This window comes from Lepidochelys olivacea (genome assembly GCF_965140295.1).
Source record: "Lepidochelys olivacea isolate rLepOli2 genome assembly, chromosome: 2".
Taxonomy (NCBI): domain Eukaryota; kingdom Metazoa; phylum Chordata; order Testudines; family Cheloniidae; genus Lepidochelys; species Lepidochelys olivacea.
Genome location: NC_140412.1, coordinates 253,533,494 through 253,560,314, shown reverse-complemented (window position 1 = coordinate 253,560,314; position 26,821 = coordinate 253,533,494). Strand labels below are relative to the sequence as shown.

Below are 26,821 nucleotides of genomic sequence, written 5' to 3'. Positions count from 1 at the left end.
CTTCACTGGTTGCCCCAAAACCAACAACACAGATCCCTTAAAGTAACCCAGCCTCAGTCCTCCATCCAGGTACCCGACTCAAATATGATGAAGACTTCTGAAAATCTTATTTCATCATATAACAAAAAGGTTCTACTAATCCCAAAGGATCAGACACATTACCTCTCAGGTTATTGAATATTACAGATCTTACCCAAATACACACATACAGCCAATTTTTATTAAATAAATTAAAATGTATTAAAAAACGAGAGAGAGAGTATGATTAAAAGATCAATATACATACAGACATAGCCGAGATGGTGAGCTTTGTAGTTGCAAAGAGTTCTTTTAGAATTTAGTTAATAGGTTATAGTCCAATGTCCAATATCCTATTCAGGGTGGACCAGTCAGCATGGGGATCCCAATCTTGTGGCTTAAGCTTCCCCTGCATTGAAGTATCAAGCAAATCTGAGATGAACAGGATCAGGACCAAGGGTCTTTTTATACAATGTTCTAGCATCCACTTGACCACACAGTCCAGGGTAAACAATAGGCTTTTGATGTAATCTTCTGTTTTCTAAACACTACCAGTAATTGTTACACAAATTAACATAGGGCAATTTATTTATTAGGCAGGCTATCACAAACTTCAAAGAGTCATATGGACAATGACATTACTTCACCTAAGATTCATCTAAATGTTAATATTCCCTTTTGATCTCTGAATTAGTAGCTACAGTAACAGACAGGAACTGTCTGTTTACATGGGTAGCATCTAAGATACACACAATTAATAATTTTATTAAGATGATGTTGAAGTAAAAAGAAAACGGTACAGAGTTTAAGCATAGAAGTTTCTGGTTATCAGGGAATAAGGTACAGATTATCAATGGGTGCGAAATTCGGTTTAGGAACAGGTGGCATAAGGAATACATAATCTGCAATCTCCCCGACTGGGGGTAAAAGTTTAACGGGTCAAAGTACAGACATTGAGATATGGGGGTATGTTGTTCATATAATGGCTATGTTCAGGTGTGGAGTATAATGAGTGGATACGATGATGAGGATGGATTTACCCTATTTGGTGGGATTTAATGTTCCGTGAGTTTATGGTTCCAGTTCATATGGTCCAATGGAAAAAGTCTCTCAGTCCCTGTCCCATAGTTGATGCACAATGTCATACTGGCTCACACCTCCTGGTACTGTCGGTGGCCGGTGATGTGTTCGATGTAGATGTCCTATTACCTCTAACTTCTAACAACATAGGTTTGCATTTCAAAGTTCTAGCCTATTTAGCATGCAAGGGCCCTAATTAACGTTTCTAACATGTCTTTAAAGGTTGGCTTTGGGTTAGTTAGCCTGGCAAGCTGTTTAACCCTTTCTGGCCATGAGTTATATTTTGTATAAGATTCATTGCAATTAAATAACAGTGGTCGCAGTAATGATTTGCATGGTTATATTTTAATTAGGCAACGTCACAGTGAGATTCACAAACAATAAGAAGGTTGGAGTGAGGAGCGATATAGGTACTGTATGTATTTTCCCACCCTTTGCATTATTAGGAGGGGCAATTTCCCATTAAAAAATGAAAACTGCTGCTTTTACAGACTCTTCAAGATGGAGACCGTCTTTTGCGGTGCTTGTACAGCACTCAGCATGATCTTGATTGGGGTTGTGGGTGCTAACTTACAAATAATGTATAATAATAAACTTCCAACACTGATGGAAAGGAATAAAGAAAATAAGGCTGTTTGTGCTATGTAATTCTCACTCGTCTGAATGACACTGCTTTTCCTAGGGAACGGTATATGACAGATTTACATCAACTTTTCATGGGGCTTGTTATGCCTACATTTTGAATAACAGCTGCCAGTAGTTGCGAACACTGTGGGTGAACTCCTGGCCCCATGGAAGCCAATGGGAATTTTGCCATTGACTTCAGTGAGTTCAGGATTTCACCCCATGACTTTATACGCTTGTTAAAGCACATACTGCAGTGCTAAACATTTTCTTAATCTTGGAATCATACAAATTGGAAAGAGACTAGATCTATTACAGTAGATCATCTTTTCCATCATCCTACTAATACACAATATTCCCTTAACTATATTCTTGATTGCTTTGTGCAATCCAGTCTTAAATAACTTAAGCAAAGGGGCTTTCTCTGGCTTCTTTGGCAGGGTATTCCACAGTCAAATGAAACCCAGTATAAGGAATTTAATAAAACCAAAAACTCAGCCTAAATTTACCCCGTGCTTACTGTTATCCTGTTATTCCAAGTTATAAACTCCGGGACCATCCTAAACCATTATTCTGCTTCTTTGGGGGTTGTTGTTTTTTATATATACGAATTCAAATACTATGAGCCACATCCTCACCTGCTGTAAATAGACAGAGCTGCATTGTGAAGTCAGTGGAGCTGTACCAATGTACACCAGTTGAGAATCTGGCCCAATAAAAGGGCCTGAATCTGATCATGCGTATCACTGGTTGTATACCATATATGTAATTTCATTTCAGTAGAGTTACTTCTGAAGTAAACAGATGTAACTCAGAGAAGAGCCAGGCCTTGAACATGTTTATACATGTACAGCATCACCCACTAACTTCAATGGAGCTACCCCAGTTAAAACACATCTTGTGCTGGTCCAGGGCACCACCCCGTCCACTGAAATCTCCCCTGTCTGTGGAGGGGACATTGCTATAAAACCATTCCCTTTTGGGAGATACAGAATGACATTAGGGCTGGCAGAAGGGACTGGCTGGGTCAACAAGCTGGGAAGCTGAAGGCCTCACACCAATGGGCCACAGAGAGCAAGGATGGCCTGATGGTTAGGCTATAAGTAAGTCCCTGCTCTGCTACGGACTCCCTGTGTGACTGTGGACAAGTCTAGACTGCAGGGTATGTCTGGACTGCAGTTGCTGGGTGTAGCTGCCGCTCAGGCTGACATACCAGAGCTGGCTTGGGTCCTGGAGAAGTGAGGGTGTGGCAGGGTGGGCTGTACACCCTAGGTAATTACTCAAGAGCCTGGTCCGTGCTGCTGTGTCTTTACTGTTCTGGTACCTGAGCTAGTGAGATTAAAGCTAGTTCAGGTATGTCTGTTTGGGTTGCCGACGCCCTGTGCCTCATCTCCCCATCTGTGCAATGGGGATAACAGCACTGCCTGACGTCACAGGGGTGTTGTGAGTGCATATAGGTTTTGAAGTCCTCACACCATCAGCCAAGCTGTGCCAGTGCGAGCCACTCTCCACCAGGGAGCGTCACACACTATGTGCTAGTGTCATTGCACAGCCAGCCGGGGGAGCTCACACTGTGGCTGGAGAGGGAGTACACAACATTGTTAGATTTTTTGTGGGTCCTGAAAAAATGGTAACTCCTTCTCAGACAGAATGTCTAAAAGACCCCACATGACTAGCCTAGCTTGAGTAGTTACAAACTAACTACTAAGTTGGGACTGAGGATCTAGCTTGCTATGCATAGTATTAATAAGTCATATTAATATACATGGGCATAAGTAGTACTGGCAGGTAACATCAATACTGTCATCTGTTTAAGTAGCCATATAAATATTGCTAAATGAAAGGGCAACAGAAGCTGTACTTGATGAGCTTTTGTTTTCAGAGGGTTAGGTCTGTATATTATTATTCTAATATGGCCACCTAGCTGGCAGATTTTTGGCAGGTTTGAAATAAACATGCCAGAAATTATTTTGCTGACAGCCTCCCATATTGGAGCATTTCCAGCATTCATCCAGTGCATGCCAGTGCAGTGATTCTTTTACATTCATGAGAATAGCCCATCACAGATCCATATTCTAGAGTCTTAAAGTACTGTAGGTGTGAGGGATTTATGACTTCGAAGTCATCCTAGCAGGTGGGCAACATTATGGTGCAATCATAAAGCGAGAGGAAAGCGGTAACATTTATAGGGTTTAATACGCAGTTTGAGTGAAGTGTTCTTATTTTAAAACCTACAGTAACATCTGTTTTACTTTTCTAATCCAGAAACAATTACGCTTTTATGTAAGCGGCCAGGGCAGGGGGAATGAACAGCAAAGAAAATGAGAGGGGAAAAATGAGTTTAAGGAGTTTAATTTGTTTGCAGAGGTCGTTTGAGGTTTGTGTTAATTCTTCACCATTAGTAGCATTAAGCAAGTGAGTCCTTCAAATGATTGACATTGTTTTAATGTTTCCTTTGAGCTGATGTTGGTATTATTGGTGCTCTGTTAGAGCGGAAATTTTATGCACTTGGTTTGTTTTCACTTGAGTAATAACCACTCAGACTCAAATGACATCACTATTCAAAACAAAGCAGCATCTTTAGGATTAACGGCCCAAGATGATTTATGAGTGGTGTCTGGTTGGTTTATTGTTTTATCTTCATGCTGGTATCTTTCAGTACAGGGCAGATTAGGCTTCTCCTCCTCATGGTGGAATCAAATGTCTCTGAGGCCCCAAATCTGAAAAGCACTTAAGCACCTGCTTCACTCCATCCCTTCCCAGGACATGAATTAGATATGTGCTTAGGTGCTATCTTAATGGAGATGCTTTCCTGACTTAGGGCTGCAGTGGAGCGGAACTGGTGCTGTTCCTCTGTGCAGGGTGTCAGGGGGAAGGAAGAAGGGAGGAAGTGCAGGGGGTGCATGCATCTTTACTGAGGAAGGAGGGGAAGCAGTACTGGGCAGGGCGCCTGCCAGTGAAAATGACTTTGTGAAGTCACCAGTCAATCTCCCCATTCCCAGTGGAGACATAGTGTGGCTCCATAGCTTTGCGGGAAGGATTCTTTCCATCTACATGCTGCAGAAGTGGCCCATGTGTAAGGGGTAGATTCGGCCCCAGGTGAAATTCAGATAGCCCAAAAATCTCACTTAGTCAATGAGGAATTTCATCTCTTGAAATCATGACCTATTAAAGTCAATCGGAATTTTTGCCATTTACTTCAGTGGAGTCAGGATTTTGAGCTAATTAGTTCATCTCGGTAAGGACTATGTGGGTGTCATCCAAAGTCCACTGAATTATGTTGAAGCCTCTGCACTGACTTCAGTGGGATTTAGATCAGGTTTTCTGTAAATGCTGCAGGGTTTAGGCCACAGGTTTGGTGTCTGTAAGAATTGGTTAGTTTCTAGCTTTCATTTTTTAATGTACTCCATTACATCACTTTATCTTCAGATTAAATCAGTTCCACAGGGGGCCTTAACATACCCTTTTCTTGTGGTTTCACTGTTACACACAATTAGAATGAAATCCAAAGTTAACTATAAATTCAGTACTTTGAATGCAATACATATTAATACCGTTGGGCCAAGAAGTAATAAATTAATCAGGGGTAATAATAAAATTGGCAGCATAGATCAGGTTCTGAATTCTGTATGCTATGTAGGTATGTTAACATCTCAAGATTTTCCCTCTTCTAATATCATCCTACAAGAAACAGAAATGATTAGAAACCTGTTTCATGCGCCTGAGATGTATGCATCATTGGTTTTGTAATTTGTTCTTACCCTCTCTACCCGTGGTAAATGGCCCATGAAACATAAAAGAAATTTATAGAGCATATCTTTTCAGCATCAACAAATATTAGGAGGAAAGTCTATTTGAACTATACAATGAAATAACTCTGTGAAATATTTCTTAGCTCAGGTTCCTCTGTCCCTACCTGTCTCCAGGACTTTATGTAGTTACTGTGTTGAATTTCAGTTGATTGGCTGTCTGAATTCACTGTTTGTCATATGAATAACACAATAGTTTGTTTGAGTTTCCCTGAATTTTCGAGGGGAAAATCAATGGTTAAGGCAACAAACCGGCGCAATGTGCATTTCAAAAGGGGGGGGGGGGAATTTGTATACTTAAAAAATCATCTTTTTTTGTAACAACTTGAAATTAAGCTAAAGGTAGCAGAGAAAGACTTCCTAGAAATAGGCTGCTTGGGATAGGAAGGATGGCCCTATGGACAGGGCACTGGACTGAGCCTTCAGAAAACAGGGTAATTTCTGCCTCTATTGCAAACTTCCTAAAGGACCCTGAGCATGTTGCTTAGTCTCTCTCTGTCTCTCTCCCCATCTATAAAATGAGGGTAAAAGAACTTCCTTTGTCTGGCTCATGTATTTAAATGGTAAACTCTTTGGTCCAGGGATAGTCTCTTATTACATGTTTGCACAGCGCCTAGCACCCTGGGGTCCTGATCTTGGTTGGGGCCTCCAGTCACTACCATAATGCAAACAATTAGCAACAAAAGATTAAATACTGGGGTAATAAAAAAGTAAGTGTGGTTGGACTTCATAGTCCCTTAATGCCACATAGGATCCCATCTGTAGGATTAGTTGCTAACATTTCTCTAGAACTACTTTAACACTTTGCAGGGTCCTACCCCAACTTCTGTCAGTCTGTGTCATGGTCATCTCTGTGAGCTGACAGCACTGGAGATTCTGACATGATGGAAGAGGCTTTCTATAGGGATGGAGCTCCCACCACAGCAGCAGTGCTGTGCAGACTGTCTCTGCCCCCAGAGCCCCGATTGGTTAAGGAATGGGGAGAAAGTAGGAGCTGGCCTCTCCCCGAGCCCTGGTTGGCTAGAGCCCTGGCAGGAAATCCCTTCCTACTGCTAGTTTTCCTCCCATTGAAAACCAATAAGCCATTCCATCAGAGACTGCAGGATTGGAGGAGAGTTTGTGCTGCAGAGTTTGAGTTCTTTTGTGAAGCCTTGAATTTATTAACATGAACTGTCCTTTTCAGTGATGTTGTGATTCTGCGATAAAGGTGTTGGAATTAGAGCTGTACCTTGGAGTGATTCCTGGGTAAATTCCTGTCTTCCTAAAAACTGTATGGGAGGATTCTTCACCCCAACACAAGGGGTGGGAGTTGGGGACAACTTTCCAGAAAGAAGAGCCTCCACTGCAGTACGAAATGGCAAGTCACTGGGAAGTAACAGCGTGTTGTAGTGACCCAATATTGCTTCTTTGAAAGAGACAAAAGTATTAGAAAACACAGATAGAAAAAGCACATGGCCACAGTCCTTATGGTCCTAATCTAGTTCCTTCCCCATTACAGCATGTTCATTGTGAGAGACACTGAGAATTAAGCTGCAGGATGAGGACAAGAACAGAAGTAACCCAAACTTTGTTGAATAAAGCCATTTACCTATTTTTGTTTTGTCTATTGTTTATACTCCTCTTTTTGTTTCAGGAACTGCTGTCTAAAAGACCTTAAAGGTCACTTGCAAATTAAAAAAAAAGTTTCCTTTTTTGCTCTTCTGTAATATATAAAAGCCTGAGGCTTTACCAATATTTTCCCCTTTTTTTGATGGTAGAAGTATCAGGTCTTGTCTACTGTAGTGTTGCTGGAGGACTTTATGGATGACTAGGGATTTAGTGGGATTATGATACTATTATGTGTTCAATGGGAATGCACAAGTACATAGAGTTAAGGATGTCCATAAACCTCTGCTACATTCGGATCTAAGGATGGGCAGACCTCACTTAATTCAAAGTTTTATTAATCTGTGGAACTATATCAGAGTTTTTAAAACTAATTTGAGTTTGTGAATCTTTCGTTTTCTTCCTGTAATTTTAAATCCTTTGGGTGGTGGGGGGTTAGTTTGTTTTCAGGAATTAATGGCTTTATTAAAAAGTGACAACATTTTTCTGGCTAAAGGGAAGCCTCTTCTGTATAGGGCACAGTTCCCAATGACTTAGCTGTTCTGTATGCTGTTCTGTACACAGTTCTGTATCTGTTTTTATCAGGTTTTTTTCTTTCCCCTTCTCTGCTCAACCTTTTCAGTCTCTATTTGTTTTTCACTCCGATGGTTTTCTCCTCTATAATTCACCATTCTCCCTTATGTTTTCTTTCTCCTCTCTCCTCCTGCTGTCATCCTGCCCTAGGTGGAGGGCAAACCCAGGAAAGCTGGAATTTACATCAGACTTTCAAGTCATAATATTCAAGTAGATTCAACTTTAGGCAAAGTGAATTCTGCCTTCCCTAGGAGAAACCAGCTGCTTTGACTTCCCCTTTTCTCTATTAACACTACGTGCCAGTTTGTTCTTACAACACTGTAAGAGCTAAGATATTTGAAACCTCAGGACTGCATATTCTCTGAAATGACCTTTTGTCTATTGTCTGTAACTATTGTCTATAATGTTTTTCTTGGCACATAGGTTTTCCTTGCTTCAGTTCCTTCTGTCATGCTGAGGGCTGTAAGACAGTAACAATTGATTATGACTGCATTAGTATGTTGATAGGATTACAACATTCTAGCCAAATGCTTCCACAAAGTGTAAGATCTCAAATAAAATTCAATAAGTGTAGGATAAAATAAATCTTTGAAAAGTTATATTGGTCTGTGTAGCAGCATCAAGACCGACACACTGCTGGAATCATCATCTAATGTATTCCATGTGCTGCATCCAATATGAATTTTTAATATTTAGGAAGGCAGAAAAGACACTCTTTGAGCTACATTTAGATTTTGCAGCTGGAACCAACACTTCAGAGATCAAGCTTTCCAATATAGGATCATGCAAAAAATATGTATGGATTTGTTGCATCCCAATAGTCCACCACATTGACTTGTTCAAATGGAGCATTAGATTAGCAGCTATTTAGAGCTTGTCTATACAGTGAGTAACTTCTCATGCAAGCCGGGATGTGAATCATACAGCATACCAGCTTGCTGCACAATAACTCACCGCATAGAAAAGCCCTTAATCTGTGCAAGAAAATCCCCCTGAGAATGCAGAAAGGTTGGGTTTTGTGGGCAAACCTAAGCCCTAGAAGAATAAGTGCTGATACATTAACACTCCCTTTTATTTACAGTTTATCCAAGGACCTAATCCAACTGTCATTGAAGATTTTCCAGTGATTTCAATGGGAGTTGGGTCAGGCTCTAAGGTATATAAAATTCAAACATTTCCTTCAAAAGGTTTCTACCTCTAACCCATAACTATGCTTTGAATTAGGATAACACAGTGCAGTATAGCTTGCTTGTTTGCGGAAATGTTTTCTCAGGTAACTCTGGCAAACAAAATTCTACAGCTACCTTTTATAATTATACCAGGAGCTCTAACTCCTGGTACCACAAATATGGACCACATATTTCCATGGGAATGAAGGCCACAGTCACTACCACGTGCTTCCTTTTTCCTGGGAGCGAATTTAGTATTATGGTCTGTGTGGGTACCAGAGGCCTTATTCTAGATTGCCAAGAGAGTGACTTGGTGTGTGTTCCTTGTGGTATATTTTTTAAAACTAAAAGAAACCAGCGTTTCAGAAATAAGGAGCCCCACTTTCCAGCATGCTAAAGTTCTTTACCAGTGAACCCTCCTCTGTAGGATAGCCCCAGTTTTCATGAAGCAAAGTCGTGTTCTGTAAGCTAAACTGCAGTTTGGGTTACAGAACGTTGAGGTATCAGAGGTAGCCCATCATACAGTGTGGGTATCATGAACATCATCACAAAGGCCTTGCTGGCCACAGCCCTTACTTGGCCATGTAGGGGAATAAAAAGGAATAACCTCTCCTGGCAGGGGCCGATTAAGACCTTTAGAGGCCCTAAGCACTGAAAAGATTATGGTGCCCCTCCCATATGTAATTCAAAATAAAAACAATACTATACCATAAAATAATATTTTATTTTTCGAAATGACACAAAACTTACATGTATGCTGAAATTAAAATAGCTTCTTTCTAGATTTTCTGATTGCAAAATTCTGGATAAATTCATTGAAGCTGACTCGACGAAGCATGTCCGCTTCCATACACAATAGGGAAAGTGAATCAAGTCTGTCCTGACACATTGTTGTTCTCTGAGGGTTTTTTATTTTTTTCAGCTGAGAAATAGAGCGTTCTGTGGAGCAGTTAGTAATCATCAATGTTAGAAAAATACGTAGTGCGATCTCTACATTTGGAAATACATTGTATTCCATCTTTCAATGTTGTGTCATGAAGATCAATTTGACTGAATTTCATTTTTCCTGTTTCATTAAACTTGGCATGCATATAACAATGGAACTGCTGTACTGTTCCACAGAGATTCATGTTCCAGTCAACAGGGTATGAGTCAACTAGCTTTTGGGAACCTTGCCAGTATTGTTTGTCAGATAAGTCCATATTGTTTAGAAAATAAAATCTACTTGATACTTCTTTGTACACTTCACCTCTCCTCTTCATATGAGTTTCAGTTGTATCAATTATAGTGTAGTAAGTAGATACGCAAAATTTGTCTCTAGGATTCAATGCTGTTTCTGTTGCACTGCTATCATTTGCTTATTTTTTCCTGATTCGCTTGCAGGACTGGGCTTCTTTGTAGTTAGTATCAGGCAAAATATCTTTTGATATGTCTTCAAATCTTACGAAATCACTCCTCAAAGTGTGTAAGTGGTCTGCTAATGCTTGACAGAGGTCTGTACATTTTTTCAAATCCAGTTCTTTTTTTTGGAGAGCTTGACTTGTGTGGTAAAAGAGAACAGAAAAATGGGGGAAGAGTGTGTAGTAGAGTGTAAGGAAGTCTAACAAAGTTCTGATTTTTCCCATGATGACTACTTCAGTGCTTTTTTTGAAATATCAAATATCAAATTTAAAAAAAAAATCTTATTTTTTTTGGTGCCCCCTGCTTTGCTGGTGCCCTAAGCATGTGCTTAGTCTGCCTGTTGGGTAATCCAGCTCTGCCTCCTGGCTCTCCTACTGAGATTACAGAGTAGCAGCCATGTTAGTCTGTATTCGCAAAAAGAAAAGGAGTACTAGTGGCACCTTAGAGACTAACCAATTTATTTGAGCATGAGCTTTCGTGAGCTACAGCTCACTTCATCGGATGCAACTCTGTTTTTTTCTAGAGCTCCAGGAAGAAATCCCAGCCAATGTTTCACCCTGCCTGTGATTTGCGGGGCGTGTCATAAATATAAAGGGAAGGGTAAACCCCTTTAAAATCCCTCCTGGCCAGAGGAAAAATCCTCTCACCTGTAAAGGGTTAAGAAGCTAGGATAACCTCGCTGGCACCTGACCAAAATGACCAGTGAGGAGACAAGATACTTTCAAAAGCTGGGGGGAGGGAAAAACAAAGGGTCTGTCTGTGTTATGCTTTTGCCGGGGACAGAACAGGAATGGAGTCTTAGAATTTAGTAAGTAATCTAGCTAGATATGCGTTAGATTATGATTTCTTTAAATGGCTGAGAAATTAAGTTGTGCTGAATAGAATGAATATTCCTGTCTGTGTGTCTTTTTGTAACTTAAGGTTTTGCCTAGAGGGATTCTCTATGTTTTGAATCTAATTACCCTGTAAGGTATTTACCATCCTGATTTTACAGAAGTGATTCTTTTTTACTTTTTACTTCTTCTATTAAAATCCTTCTTTTCAGAAACGGAATGCTTTTTCATTGTTCTTAAGATCCAAGGGTTTGGGTCTGTGGTCACCTATGCAAATTGGTGAGGATTTTTACCAACCCTTCCCCAGGAAGTGGGGTGCAAGGGTTGGGAGGATTTTGGGGGGAAAGACATTTCCAAACAACGCTTTCCTAATAAAAATAAACCCAGATAAACATTTGGTGGTGGCAGTGGAAGTCCAAGGGCAAAAGGTAAAATAATTTATACCTTGGGGAAGTTTTAACCTAAGCTGGTAAAAGTAAGCTTTGGAGGTTTTCATGCAGGTCCCCACATCTGTACCCTAGAGTTCAGAGTGGGGAAGGAACTACTGACTTGGTGAGAAGAGCAGGGACATCTTGCTCAATACTACTCCCCCCGAAAGTGAGTGGGCAGGGAAAGGGATGAAGGGTGAGTAGATGGAGACTTGGCTCTGCCCTGCGCCTCTCCCACCTTCCACTCCGCACCACAGCCAGAGAAGCTGTGTGAGAACATGGGGTTGAGTAATTTCCTCAGAGCAAGGGGGACCAGGGAGGGACTTTAAACTAGTTTTGAAAGCCCAGCTGTGACACAGGAGCTAAGACCAAGTCAGACTTTTTTTGAAACTCATCTTTTAATATTTCATTGCCCATTCCCACTCCCAGCTCCAGTGAGCAGAAGCTACCAATGTCGTTGACTGAATGATTGATTAGTTTACTTTGTGTAATGCACAGACTGTTACTAGAGAACGTGGTATGCTTGATGGAATGAAACTATAAAATTCTGCTCTGAAGTCGCAAGGATTAGACATTGCCTTTGTCTGGTTAGTGGGAGAAGTAGAAGATACTGCACGTAAAAATATCTTTGACACTTACTGCTATTGCTAGCCCTGGCTGTCTCTTGTTAGTGCTTTTGCCATGTTTGTAGCAGTGCTTTGCAAGGGAGGAAGTGGGGAGTAGATCAAGCCCTTGCGCCATCCTTCTTCCACCTTTGCCTATTGAAGTGTAAGAACCATTTGGTTAGGCTTTGGCTGCACTCAGTAGAAGCACTGTGCAATTTGGATGCTTTCTTTTCATATGTCCCTCTGTTCCTTCTGCTCTTGCTGGGCCCTTTTACAGGGAAGGACAAGTGGTCCTATGGGTAGGTGGCATGTCCTAGATTCTTTTCCTGGCTCTTCCTCTGAATTCCTTGGGGAAAATCACAAAATCTCTCCGGGTCTTAGGTTCATCACCTGAAATATGGGGATCGCAATGCAACCCTGACTCACAAGGGTGTTGGAGGCTAAATTAATTAATGTTTGTGAAGATGCTCAAATGGAAGGCACTGGAAAATGTCAGGGCATTTCTATCTTCTCTATTTAGTTGCTGTCAGTCTTGCATTTCTCAAAGTTCCTGACCTACTTTTCAGATTCTTCTTCTAATATAAATGATAAAACAGAAAGTATTTGCTCCTTCTAATTATATTTTTCTTTCAAGTACAAAGCCAAGAAACAGAATAAACAGCTGAAATACAGATGTCACTTTCAGATGCTTACTGGCATGAGTTCTCAGCCTGAGTTCAAGACCTTTTGTATGCCTTGATCCCAAACCACATTAAAGAAGGGTTCCAAAATTTTATTTTGTTGTGACATGGGGGTCACGATGTGGAAAAAGTTGAGAGCCACTGACATGTAGCATTATCCCCATCATTTCTCCAAGATCAAAGGGAGAGACATTTCCATAAATGTCCCACTTTATGTACCATTGGGATGACATTCTTTGTACAAAAAAACTCTACATCACAGCAAATAAAATTAATCTTTTGAACTCCACAAGCACTTAATTTGGACAAAACAGTTTTGCTAGCAAAAAAAAAAAAACCATCACCCATAATTCTTCAAACTAGGCTAAATCCCAAATTAGTAGAGTGTCTAGATATGAAGGTTTTAGTGCTCTAGCTATAAGCCCAGATTTGCTGAGTGATTATTCAACCTAGTCAGAAAGCAGAGTCCATTGGATGTTTCAGTGCTAAGGGAAATCCAGTGGAAGCTAGGAAACTAAGGCGGGGAGAAGGTGCAATAAATATTTAAGATCCTGTGAATGTGTATGTTTCAGTCTCTGAGTCTTTCTAAGTCAAACTTGTTTCTGGTGAACTTTGGCCTGACGATTTTCCTTAGCTGCAGCCAAAAATTTAGCATCACAAGGGCATGATCACTTCCAATATCAGCACCAGAACAAAATCGGTTTTGTGCCATGATGTAGTCGATCTGACTATGATGTAGACCATTAGGTGTGTGCCATGTTCATTGTCTGGATGCTTTACGTGCTCCTAATGTGTTTGCGAGAACCAGTTTGTTATAGCTGGCAAACTCCAAAAGTCTCAATCCTCTCTCATTGGTTACCGCATTACTGAAAGGGCCACAATAATCTCACCAATCTGCCTGTGCGTCAGTACCCACTTTAGCATTCCAATCTCCTTGTACAATCAGGATATCTTTCTTGTGTACCTTATTGATGATGTCTTGGAGCTCATTGTAAAAATCTTCGATTTGCTCATCGTCATAGTCTGTTGTAGGGGCGTAGACTTGTACCACTGTGATATTAAATGGTTAAAGCAATGATCGGCGGAAAATTTGTCCCGCTGTTTGCTCGTAGAAACAATGACGAACAATTTCCACTCTGTAATGAATGAGACAGCAATGGACATCCTTGGGAAACATCATAAGAAAACAAAACCATGGGTCACAAACAAAATACTATATATGTGTGACATAAGAAGAAAACTTAAGAGAGACACTTAAGAGAGCACTGAGGAAGCTGATAAATACAGAGCGATTGGCAGAAAGATCAATAAAGGAATGAAGGTGGCCTAGGAGATATGGATTGAAAAACAATGGTCTAAAATTGCAGAGTGTATCAATAATAAAAATAGCAAACAAGCCTTCCAGGTTGTAAAAGATCTGATGAAGGAAAGATGGACCAAAGCTAATGCAATTCAAGACAAAGAAGGGAACAGTCTTACAGAAGAAAGGGACTTGATCAATAGGTGGACAAACTACTGCTCTGATCTATACAACCACCAGACAAATGGAGATCCTAGTGTCTTAGACAGCCCACATTCAACAGAGGAGGATGACTTTCCAATACTGCATGAAGAAGTGGACACAGCTGTGAAATCACTCACGAATGGAAAGGCTACAGGTATTGACAACATCCCAGCCAAACTGATGAAATTCGGAGGAGAAATAGTAATAGATGTACTCACCAAGATCTGCAACAAGATCTGGCAGACCGGTGAGTGGCCCTCCACGTGGACACAGTCACTAATTATCACTCTGCCAAAGAAAGGCAATCTGTAACTGTGTCAAAATTACCGGACCATAATCTTAATTAGCCATCCCAGCAAAATGATGTTGATATTGAACAGGTTGAAGCCACAAGCAGAGAATATCATCACTGAAGAACAGGCTGGCTTTCGTGCTGGAAGAGGTACCACAGAACAGATTTTCAACCTTTGTGTTCTATGTGAGAAGTACTTACAACACCAGCAGGACATCTACCAAGTCTTTGTTGACTTCAAGAAGGCATTTGACAGACTATGGCACGAAGCTCTCTGGGCAACCATAAAGAAGTACAATGTTGGTCGTAAGCTTATTCTTACCATGAAACAACTATATGCCAAGGCCAGCAGTTCAGTTCTCATCAATGGCACAATAGGAGAGTGGTTTCGCACCACTGTTGGAGTCCGGCAAGGCTGCCTTCTTTTGCCCACACTGTTCAACATCTACTTGGAGCGCATAATGACTGATGCCCTAGAAGATCACATATGCATAGTCAGCATTGGGGAGCGAACAATCTCAAATCTTTGGTTCGCTGATGACATTGATGGCCTGGCAGGCAGCGAAGATGAACTTGCCAACCTTGTGAAATGATTGGATGAAACCTCCGCAAAATATGGCATGGAAATCAGTGCAGAGAAAACCAAGCTGATGAAACATGATGGGATCAGCTCACATATCACTGTCAGTGGACAAGAGCTGGAGACAGTGAAACAGTTCAAGTATCTGGGGGCAATCGTCACTGATGAAGGATCCAAGGCAGAAATTCAGGCAAGAACTGCACAAACAACAGCACCAGTGGCAAAGCTAAAGCCAATCTGGAGGAATAAGAACATCTCCGTGGAATCCAAACTGAAACTGCCCCACGCAATGGTCATCTCCATTTTTCTGTATGCATGCGAGACATGGACTCTTATGGCAGAACTTAAATGGAAAATACAGGTAGTAGAGATGAGATGCTTCCATAAAATCCTGGGCATCTCCTACTTTGACCACGTCACTAATGAAGTGGTCAGCAACATCATCACCCAATGCGCTGGGTCATATGAAGACCTCCTGATGACCATGAAAAAGTGCAAGCTGAAGTGGTACAGCCATGTAACAAGACCATCTGGCCTATCCAAGATCATCCTCCAAGGGATAGTACAGGGGAATAGAAGAAGAGGTAGACAGAAGAAGAGATGGATTGACAACATAAGAGTGGACAGGAATGGATTCGCGGAGACTCAAGCACTGACACACAATCATCAGGGGTGGAGACGATTGATTGCTCATCAGTGATGGTGCGCCAATGACCAATGCGGTTATGGGAGTGATGATGATGATGAATATGTATGCAGTACTTCATAAAACCCTCAGTGAGAAATGCCAGAGAGATCGGAAACAGAACTATATGGTAAAACCTCAATAATGTCAGGCTTATCGGTAAATAGCAGTGTGGCTTTCTGAATGTTTCGGGTCAGGCTCAGGGCTGATGTGTAAGACTTGCTTCTGACGTGTCAGTGAACAGAAGGAGGTCTACGTTGATGCAGTATGTTTTGAGGAGCGAGAAAAAGGTGTAAGTCAAGGAAGGGGGTGGCCTAGTTTATCTTATATATATTTGCACCCTCCTGTATATTGCTTTACTTTCTGGACTCCTCTCTATGGTGTCTTTGTACGAGACTTCCTGAGAGTTACATTAAAACTCCTTACACGCAGACTCAGTGAGGGGAGAGTACTGAGTTGTTACATGGTGGTAAGTGGGCGTGAGTCTAAGCGAGTCTTGGTCTACATGAAGCTAAGCTGGTAAAATATGCATGTTGGGGCGTTGTAAGAAGGTGCTGTTTACATGACTGTAGCTCCCTCTAGACTTCCCGGACTCATTCACACCTACCTGTTAAATGAATGTGCATCACACAGCCCTTTTGATCTAACTTTTTACCATTTTAGATATGATGACTGCAGATATTTATGAAGTCCTATAAAGTGAGTGCCAGATGATGGCTGCTCCAAAACCTGTGCCCTGGGGGTAGGGGCGCCCACACCAAATACTCCCACAAAGGAAGAAGCAATGATATGACCTCCCTCACTCTGCAAGCGCAGGGGATTGGGGAGAGGACCCTTGCATAGCTGTGAGCACTCATTAGCCCCAAGGAGGTATGCCTGGGCACTGCTGTCACAGCAGACAGAGGCTGAAGAGCTGTGCTGGTAAGGCAGGGTGAGGAGGAGGGAGTGTGCTACCCCCTTTTCCACAAGTGTAACAAGGGTGACTGTCCAGGGGATACCCTTTCCACTCTCCCCTTGAAGCATTGTGGCTGCTCCTCCTTTAGATACACACAGTTACCCAAGGTTTCAGAGTGGTTTCAGAGAGTTACCCAAGAGGAATTATCTCAAATATGGATTTGGCCCATCATATTTATTGGTTCTATACTTTGATCAAGAGTGAATCAAATAAACACCAGAACATAGTACTATGAAATAAACTGTAGCCTGAGTGGCTGTTTGTGCTACCATGTTCACAGCGATATATGGGACACTGTGAATATACTGGGAAAAGTGCACTGCTGTTTGGATTTTGTTGTTTATTGCCTTGTTCTGGTGCCTTTACTTAATATTCCCTGTCCTTTTGTTATTTCTAGGAGCTGGTGGGGAGTAATCCTCCACAAAGAAACTGGAAAGGAATTGCAATTGCTTTACTTGTTATTCTGGTTATCTGCTCCCTGATTGTCACCTCTGTTATACTCCTGACACCAGGTATTTATAATCTTTAACTCGCTTGCTTTCTGTTTTTCTTTTCTAATTTTGCACCTCCAAGGGCAGAGACATGATAAAGTGAATGCAAAGTAGAGATCAAATAGTTTCCTATTCTTTAGCGTCCTTTAACATTGGGTGCAGAACACTGTCCAGAACATTGTTTTATATCAGGACTCTCTAGAGTTCTGATCCAAAGCTCTTTTCAGTTGATGGCAGGATCCATTTGACTTCAGTGGGGTTTGGATCAGACCCCAGCTCTTTATTTTTCTAAGAATGTAAAACACAACAGTGCACTACACTGTTTTGTAGTGGAGTAAATAATTTATACTTCCCAATGGGTGATCTTTAAACTTCATCTTTCAGCTGTATTCTGTATGCCTAACCTTTGTAAATTACTTCTCTTACGATAACTGCCAAGTACCAGGCAGAGGCCATAGGCATGAATTTTAATGTGACATCATTATATTTATTGATTATTACATATTTCTATGGCTCGTAAATTTCCATGGGTATTTACAGTTTAGAGGTAAGATGCTTTCCCTGCCCTGAAGTGCTGGCAATCCAAACAAGACAAGAGAAACAAATGTAAGACAAGACATAGCACAACAATTCAGTAACAGGAAGGTTTAGTGGTTGCTAAAGATGGAGGGTGGAAGGTTTCCCTGAAGAGATGGGTTTGATGGAGGAAAAGAGAGGATTCTCCATAGACAAGAACAGATGGGTGGTTGCAGGCCTAGGGAGCAAGATGATAAGAAGCCCAGAGCCAAAATGGGGAAAGGAGACAAAGGGAAGCAACAGGAATGAGAAGAACATAGGGCATGCAAATGCAAGCTCTGGGAGCAAGATTGCACCAAAGTTTGTGTGGGTACCAGTGCTCCATGTATTCCTTAGTAAATTTGACCTACCTTCTGTGTCTGGAGTCTATAATCCCAGAGATTCTGTGTCAGCCTCAGATAAACCAAGAAATGCAGGTTTCTATTACACTAAATATGAAAATGAATTAGACAACCACTACATTATCCCTTCTGCTATTTAACTTGATACCATATTCAGTTTATTTGATTTGGACATCTAAATTTTAAGTGTGCTACAGAATTTTGAACTTGGTCTTCAGCTGGTGTAAATGAACATGGCACTATTGACTTAAGTATAGCTATGCCAAGATCAGTGGACTGACGATCTGGGTCCTAGTATTGAAAACACACCACTGCATTGTAGGATTTATGAGACGGAAGCTGGAGGTTTGGCTAGCTGGGGTAGGGGGCAGTTGCAGCTTTTGACACCTGAAAAGGTGTAGCTGTCAGTTTAGTATTGTGAGATAAGCACATTAGCTGGATGTTTGTGCTAAAATGATCCACAGCAAAGTAGTTAAGGTTACTGTTTAAACTTCATCATTAGGTTTCAAAGTTAACACCCCATTGAGATGAATCTGTCTGTTCAGGGCACATTGAGCTACTTTTTCAGGCTTTCTGCTGACTCGGCTTGCATCATCTAGGTAGGTAGAAATTTTCCTGCACTGAATCTTCAGAGTTAGTAGTTGGTGAATAACTTGTCATTGAAGTAATCTGCTGTGTAATCTCAAAAGACATACAGGGAACAGATATAATGAGTAAGCTCTTATTTGTACATAATAGTGTGTGTGTGTGTCTGTCTGTCTGTCTGTGTGTGTATAAGCACATGTGTGCACACATATATACCTTTTCTCTCTTGGGATGTACATATATGCATGTACATATATCATATAACTATAAGAACACACAGAGTAAATAAAATGTAGGGAAATTTTCCTATAAATAATAGTGTCCCGGACTCAATCCTACAAATGCCACCCGTATAATACCAGTAGTCCTGTTCCTGTTGGCCTGCTGCTGAAAACCTCTTCCTTTCTTTGTCCAGTTACTCTTCCCTCATACCTACCTTTAATAGATCTATCACTTACCTGGAACCAGCTCTCACTTTAGTTCATTGCTTTGAGCCACTGTTCCAATGGCCCACTCTGCAGTGCTTCCCCCAGGCTTGCCAGTGCATAGATCTTCAGAAATCAATCATGAGCATGATACAAATGCCCTAAGTAGGTAGAGTCTGAGGCAATTTGGGAACCCACTGCAGAGTGCAGGATTGCAATACAGCTTTAAGCAAAGCAGCAGTGATTAATTGTATCCATACCTAGCACATGATGGTGGGGTTTTCATGCAGGGTCAGTATCAGGACATGCTCTTCAGAAAGAAGGGTGAGTGGTAGGTGTGGGAAAGGGGGAGGATTTGCTTAGAAGGTTAGGTGGCTGGAGCCCAGTAATTGAGGAAGGGGGTTTTATATCCCTCTTTAAATTTCTCTACCAAATTGATCAAAACCTTTAAAAAAGGTTTTAACTCTGGGTTCAATTTCCGGTTAGGCTGAGATTCATGCTGGTTCAGATGTTTAAAAAACAGGTCACTATCCCTGTTTTAAGCTAGCCCATAAATTATGAGCGGAGTTCATTACATGCCTAGAAAGTCTAATTGGTAACAGCGGTGCTTAATTTTCAACTGCTTTTTTATTTCTTATTTTACAAAACCCTACTAAAATTGTGAGATTTTTCCTTTAGACTTGCAGGGGCAGCATTTTCAAGTCCTGTATCTGCTTGTCTTAGCGGATATTTGCTAGTGAGTATCTGCTTGTGCAAAATTGCCCACAAAACCCATAGTAGTTTGTGGCTTCAAATAAAGATTTGTGTGAGTGCAGCTGTTTCCTCCTGCTTTGAAATGCAGGGCCAGTTCCTGCTTCGAGTTCACATCAATTAAAAAAAAAACGCACAAATTTTGCTTGAGTCCAGTGTTGTAGGACTGATACTTTACCAAACAATATTTAGGCCCCTTCTCACAAGAGGTGATAGAAACTAATATATAAAGTAAAGGCTTGCTATCAGTTGGCCCAATCCTGCAGTGCTTTCTCAATCAAACTTCTCATTGACTTCAGTAGGTGGTTTGCCTAAGGAAGATCTTCAGGATCGGGCCCCGTGTTTGGAAAGCAAAGCTAGTCAATGGCTTTATGCATGTTTCCTCTTAGGGTATGTCTATTCTGCAGCTGGAAGCATGCTTCCCAGTGCAAGACACCAGCAGCTCTGCTCAAGCTAGAGCGCTAAAAATAGCAGCATAATTGGGGATTGGGGGGGGGGGCAGCTCAGAGACAAACCTGCCCAGACCCCCTAGGTATGTACTCAGACAGCTAGTCCGAGCCATTGCCTGTGCTGGCTTTGCTGCTCTTTTTAGCATGCTAGCTCAAGCAAAGCTAGCACATGTCTGTCTATCCAGGCTGGGAAACAACCTCCCAGCTGCTGTGTAAAGATACCCTTAGTCTTTAACACTGTCTGGAGATACACTTCAAGATGGTTCCTTTCAAGTCTGACCTTTAACTGTGTAAGTAAGTGCATCCAATTCCCTATTAAATTTTTAGCAGATGTCACAGGCACCTTCTTGTACAGAGATAGTGTGAAAGGCAGTCACTGTAAAGCATTAGCTCACTGAGCACTACCAGCAGCTGCACTGTCGGTGAGCATAGTGTACCTAGCATCACGGAGGCTGTTCTAAAACAGTGGCAAAAAAAAACCCTTGTGTGTTTTCCATTTTATTTTCTGAATTTCTATTGTTGAATTTCCTGTTATTGTAATAGCCCATAGGGGACCTGAGCATAAGTTAGAGTAGCCTTTCCAGAATATGGGGCATGCAAAGATGGCTTAAAGCCACCTTATCCTTCTGGGATATCAGTTTCTATGTACCAGCAAGACACCAGAAATCCTGTTTTTCTAGCTGCACAAATCTGGGTTTTACAGCTCTAGCTGTGGTCTTTAAGGGCCAGGGAGTCTGGGCCCAGCCTGCCTTGTTCAATAATCAGATCCAGGTGAGAAGGGGTCACGTGTATCCTATAAAGGGCTGAGAGAACTTGGTTTGAGGTGGAGCTGTGGGAAGCAGGTGGGTTCCTGTGGCTGGCCCTGGAGCAGTACAGGGAGATGTAAGGGGAAAGACCTCTGGGCCCCTGCTTGGTCAGGGGAAGCTTTGCTTTTATTTCTTTGTGTTACTTTGTGAGTGTGTGATGTTGACTCAAGGCACCTTATTCCAGCTGTCAAAACACAGAATAAGGTCCTTGGTTAGTCTCCAACCTGAATGTACATAGGCCAACACTAACTGAGGTTAATGTTCTCCACAGCACGTTGCGGGCTATGTTGTACCCATTAGCCCAGCCGTGTGATGGTGTTGAGTTCAAGGAGAGACTGTGCCGCAGCTCGGCTGCTCCGTGTGTGTGTGATGGGGAAAATAGCACTGCCTAATCCTCTGCTCCTTTGGAACGTTAGGAGTGCCCAGGGCCCTGTGGAGAGAGTGGTCCTGGGGCTGAGTGCAGTCGTCCCTGGCCTGTGCAGATAGGGAAGGATCATGCCCTCTTTCCCACGCCATCCCCAGGTTCCAATGTTGAAACAAGGGAGCGTCTGTCCTTATGACTGTGCTGGAAGACCAGGGACCCAACGTATATATCCAAATGTTTGTTCCATAGTGGATTTTCTTAGTAAATAGTTTCCCCATCAGCTGGTGGCTGGCATTGCTATTTAGGCTTTCGTAGCTCTACCATTCCTCCCACACCTATTCTGGTTACTCTGTTCGCTGCCACCAGGTACTAAGTATTAGCACCCTGCTGTTTATCACTAATTGAAGAGATCTGTTCCCTTGAGTTCCTCAGAACCTATATTGTTGGTTTAATAAAAATGTGAAGAGCATGGAAAAATATTATTGCATAGAGGGTTTGACAGGGGATTTGTGTTAGGCTATTTCAGTTCTTGTAGTGAGTGAGGCCAAATCAAGTAAAACAATTAAAGACTCAATCATCGTTTGAAAATAGGAAAACTGAAGAACATTATAACTTGGTACAGGATGTTTGAGCACCTGCTAGTGAAACAAAACATGTTTCACAGTTAATACTAAGTAGCTCTTGGTTGCTCAGTAGCTGTAGATCAGTGAAGTAAAAAGCCATTTTCCCCTCCCTTAATTGGCTTCAAGGAGTCTGTTTCCACTGTATGTAAATCCATAGCAAGTTAATATTAAACAGTAGTAAAGAAAATTAGAGCCACATGATACCAACACACCTCAGGCAATCAGATCCTACAGCGATGTTGTAGAAGTAGATAGACCTGCACTGGTGACCTCCAAAATTTGACTTTATTTCTGCATTTGAGGAATAAATATGTGTACTAAGGGCTGAATGAAAAATTTTCCATTTTTTTCGCCCCAAAACTGCAGGACAGAAAGGGGGTTTCCAGCCAAAAAATTGTTGGTATTTGGTTTTTCTATGAAAAGCAATAATTTTCCATTTTCCACCCAGCTATGTACCTAATCTAGGCTCCATTCATATTACATATGCTCTTCATCCATTGGCCTGAGAGCCTCTATCATGTATTTATGAAATAGTTTGTGTAGATGTGGCATGGAAGTGACGAGACAAATGAGATGTCATGTTAGTATGGGAGTGTCTACTATGCTAATGTCTGTGTTAAGTTTCTGACCATGCCTGGTGTGAACTACATACGTCCAGTGTGAAGCTAATAACAGTGCTATGCCCTCCTTCTAACCATCCTGACTCCTGAGTGCTTATTAAACACTGCAGACATTAATTATACCACAGATAAAATTAACTTTCCTTTAAGAATCACAAAGCTGTTGATCTTCTCTGCACTTGCTTTGGATTGTCACCAGACCTCTAATGCCATATGGGTTCAGTTTTTAATAGGGCCCACTGGAAATGTACAGAGGAAGCACACACTTAACTCCTTGAATCCTATATGCCATATTGCATTACACACTGGAATCAGAAGACTTTTTTTTTTAAAGTGTCAGTTAGCAATGTCTGGGAATCTTGATGTCACTGTTGGCAAAAAAAAAAAGAGGAAAAAAAAGTGCTAGATTGCTTTGTTTGTACCAGTGTCATGCTAGCCAAAGTATCTCCCGGCAAATCCTAAAGATGGGCAAGAGACTCAGAATTCAGAGCAGAAGGGAAATCATGAAAACACTGTGGTTCTTGCTCAAGAGTGCTGAGAAGGCAGCATCTTAATGCCATTGAGAAGTTCTGCCTCTTTAGTAGAATGCTCCCCTAGTTCTGTTTTCTAGTAGCTGGTACAAAATCCCTCTGCAGTATAGTGCAGCAGTTAGGCCCCCGTATTTAAGTTTCACAGCATAAGTACCTTCATTACATGTTCAACACTACATTACAAGGATGGGGCTGGGACTCCATAGAAGAATAAATAGTACAGGAAACCAGCTTTCCTTCTGCTTCTGCTCTTCTCCTCTTTGTCTCCTCCCCTACCCCTGTTCCACAGCAATGGCTGAAAAGACAGCGTTTGGCCCAACCCCAGCCAGCTGTGTTCAGGCAATTAGCTGGTGCCCCAAACACCTGACCTGAAGAATTACACATCAAAGCAATCTTTGCTCTTCTTCGAGTGCTTGTTCACGTCCATTCCACATTAGGTGTGCACGCACTGCGAGCACGAGCGTTGGAAACTTTTTCCCTCAGTGGCTCCCATTGGGCCGGCGGGCCCCCCGAGTGACACCACTGCACCGTGCATATATATCCCTGCCGGCCCAACCCCCTCAAGTTCCTTCTTACTGCCCGTGGCGGCGTGGAACAACCAATCTCTCTCTCTCTCTCTCTTTCTCTTTCTCTCTCTCCTACAAGAGCAGTCCCTTAGCCTTTAGAGTAGCTATTATCAGTTAGTTTACATACAGATTGTGGACACTTAACTCATTAGGTGCTTGGAGGCCTCCAGCACCTGCCCCGGGCCACGGGGCATGCCGCAGGCCCACGGCTTCAAGGCTTGTGCCACGTGCCGCAAACCTATGCCAATTAGTGACCCCCACGACTTGTGTCTACGTTGCCTGGGGGACGGACATCAAACTGAAAGGTGTAGGATTTGCAAGACGTTTAAGCCAAGGACAAGGAAAGAAAGAGACTTTTGCCTAAAGCAACTGTTGATGGAGGCTGCATTGCAGCCGCCAGGCTCAGAGCGCCCGACGCCGGCTCAGACTTCCTCAGTGCGTAGTGCCCCGGAGCCGTGGAGAGACCCGGCACTGGCTAAGCACCGTAAACTGTCGGCCCCGGAGCGCCAGGCTAGGCCCCGACACTGATCATCCTCCCGGTGCGGCCCCTGGCACAGCCTAAAGGAAGGCGCGGTCGTTCCCCGCACAGGAGGCCGGCGCCTCCCAAGGCTCCGAGCGCCGACAAGAGCGGGAAGGCTGCGGTACCGGTGCTGACGCAGGCAGTCCCAGCAGCACAAGCCCCACCAAGCCCAGACCTAAGTGAGCTCAGTGTGGACGATGGGCTCGAGGGCATAACGGATCAGCCCTCCGCGCCTGGCACCTTTGAGGCTGCAAAGGACCTCATTGAGCTGTCGGCAGCGAGCTCTCTCCCATATGGGGAAAACCCTCCAGCGCCCATGCCTCGGGTGCCGTCAAGGGATAAGCTGGCAATGGTGTGCTGCTTGAGGACACCGTCCCGGTGCTGCTCCCGGAGTTGGTCCCGGTTGAGCTCCAACTCTGCAGACTTGCACTTGCCAGCTCCCCAGAAGGAGATTGCGGCACCGGCAGCGGGTCGACGCGCAGAAGAAGCACCAGAAAGGGCACGCCGCTCTCCAGCACTGCCCAGAGATTGGCACTGGGAGGAGTCGAGACGGCCCTCACCAGAGGTCTCCCACAGACGGTCCCAGTCCAGGGAACGCTGGCACCGGTCCTGATCCCGGTCCCGGGGATACTGGTACCGCTCCCAGTCTCGCTCAGCCAGGAGCTGCTCGTTCTCCCGCCGGCGCAGATCGTTGGCACCACCATGGCCTTCGCGATCGGCGTCACCACAGTCCGGCACCCACTCCAGCCGCTATAGCTACCCGCACCGGGGCCCAGAAAGCAGGGACCCTCAAGGGAGCTGGCAATCTCAATGGGGGCCGCCAGGACATTGGCCCTTCTGGAACCCCTGGGCCTATCAGGAGCGCCAAGGGGCTCCGTCCAGGGCAAGTTACTCTATGCAGTGGTCCTGGTCCCCACACCGATGCCAGACGGTGCCGGAGGCAACAGTATCCAGGCCTCCAGCATAGACCAGAGAGTCCAGCACCAAGCCTGGTGCCATCCCATGGACTCCCATCCCAGCCTGAGCCGGAGGCCCCTACCACCGGAGATGGGGAGCAGGAGGACCAACCAGAGGGGGTCGAGTGGCAGCTAACCTCCTCGTCTTCTCCCGATGAGGCGGTGGTGGGTACAGAGGTGTCCGGCCCTCCGCTGATAGACCATGGAGCCCACCAGGAACTGTTGCGCAGAGTCACCCAAAATTTGGGGTTGCAGGCCAAGGAGACGGTTGAGCAGGAGAACCCCATGGTGGACATTTTGAGCCCCGAAGGTCCATCCAGAATAGCGGTCCCGTTCATTAAGACCATCCAGTCTAACTATAAGACTATATGGCAGACCCCGGCCTCCAGCACTCCAACGGCTAAAGGAGTGGAGCATAAGTACTTTGCCCCATCTGAGGGCTATGAGTTCCTGTTCTGCCACCTGAGTCCATGCTCCCTAGTGGTTTCAGCAGTGAACGAAAGGGAGCGCCATGGTCAGCAGGCTGCAGCCCCTAAGGCCAAGGAGTCGAAACGGCTGGACCTTTTTGGTAGAAAGGTGTACCTGGGGGCCTTCAGCTGAAGATTGCTAACCAGCAGGCCATCCTCAACAACCACAATTTCAACTCCTGGGCGGTGGTGGGGAAGTTTAAGGACAACCTCCTGCAAGGTTCCCAACAGGAGTTCACGGCCCTGATGGACGAGGGCAAGGCAGTAGCCAAGACCTCTCTCCAGGCCTCCCTGGATTCGGCAGACGTGGCAGCTAGAACAATCGCGTCGGGGTGGCATGAGGCGCTCGGCATGGCTCCAGGAGTCAGGCCTGCCCCGGAGGTCCAGAATACACTCCAGGACCTCCCCTTCGAAGGGCCCGGGCTCTTCTCGGACCAGACAGACTCGAGGCTGCATAAAGTCACTGGGTATGCAGACCCCTGTGACTCAGAGGAAGCCCTTCAAGCCGCAGCCTCCCCCTCAACACCAGTACCAGCCTCGCCATAGGCATGATCCTTACTGTAGGTGAGGCAGGGATAACAGGCGACGGTGCAATAATAATAATAATAATGCGCCGGGCCAGAACCAAGGCAAGTCCCAGCCGGGCACTAAGCCAGGCTTTTGAAGGTGCACTAGAGGACAGCGTACCAGACCAGTCACCGGATCCGTCCCTTTATTTCCTGAACCGCCTGTCCCGTTTCTCCCGTGCGTGGTCCATTACATCAGACTGTTGGGTCTTACGCATGGAGCGGAACAGGTAGTCACTGCAGTTTGCCTTCCTCCCCCTCCCCCCGCCCCCCCATCCCCCACCCTCCCACCTGGTCCCTCTTCAGGAACCTCTCTCATGAGCATCTCCTAATCTCCTAGAGCAG

General features: G+C 43.7%; 1 protein-coding gene across 7 annotated transcripts in view; it reads left to right on the top strand.

Moving 5' to 3' along the window:
* Positions 1–26,821, top strand: part of DPP6 (dipeptidyl peptidase like 6) — a 787,036-nt gene that overhangs the window by 500,810 nt on the left and 259,405 nt on the right. For all 7 annotated transcript variants that reach the window (XM_084618426.1, XM_084618430.1, XM_084618428.1 and 4 more), the window contains one exon: positions 17,239–17,353. In XM_084618426.1, the coding sequence (XP_084474552.1) occupies positions 17,239–17,353 (115 nt within the window). The remainder of the gene's footprint in view (positions 1–17,238; positions 17,354–26,821) is intronic.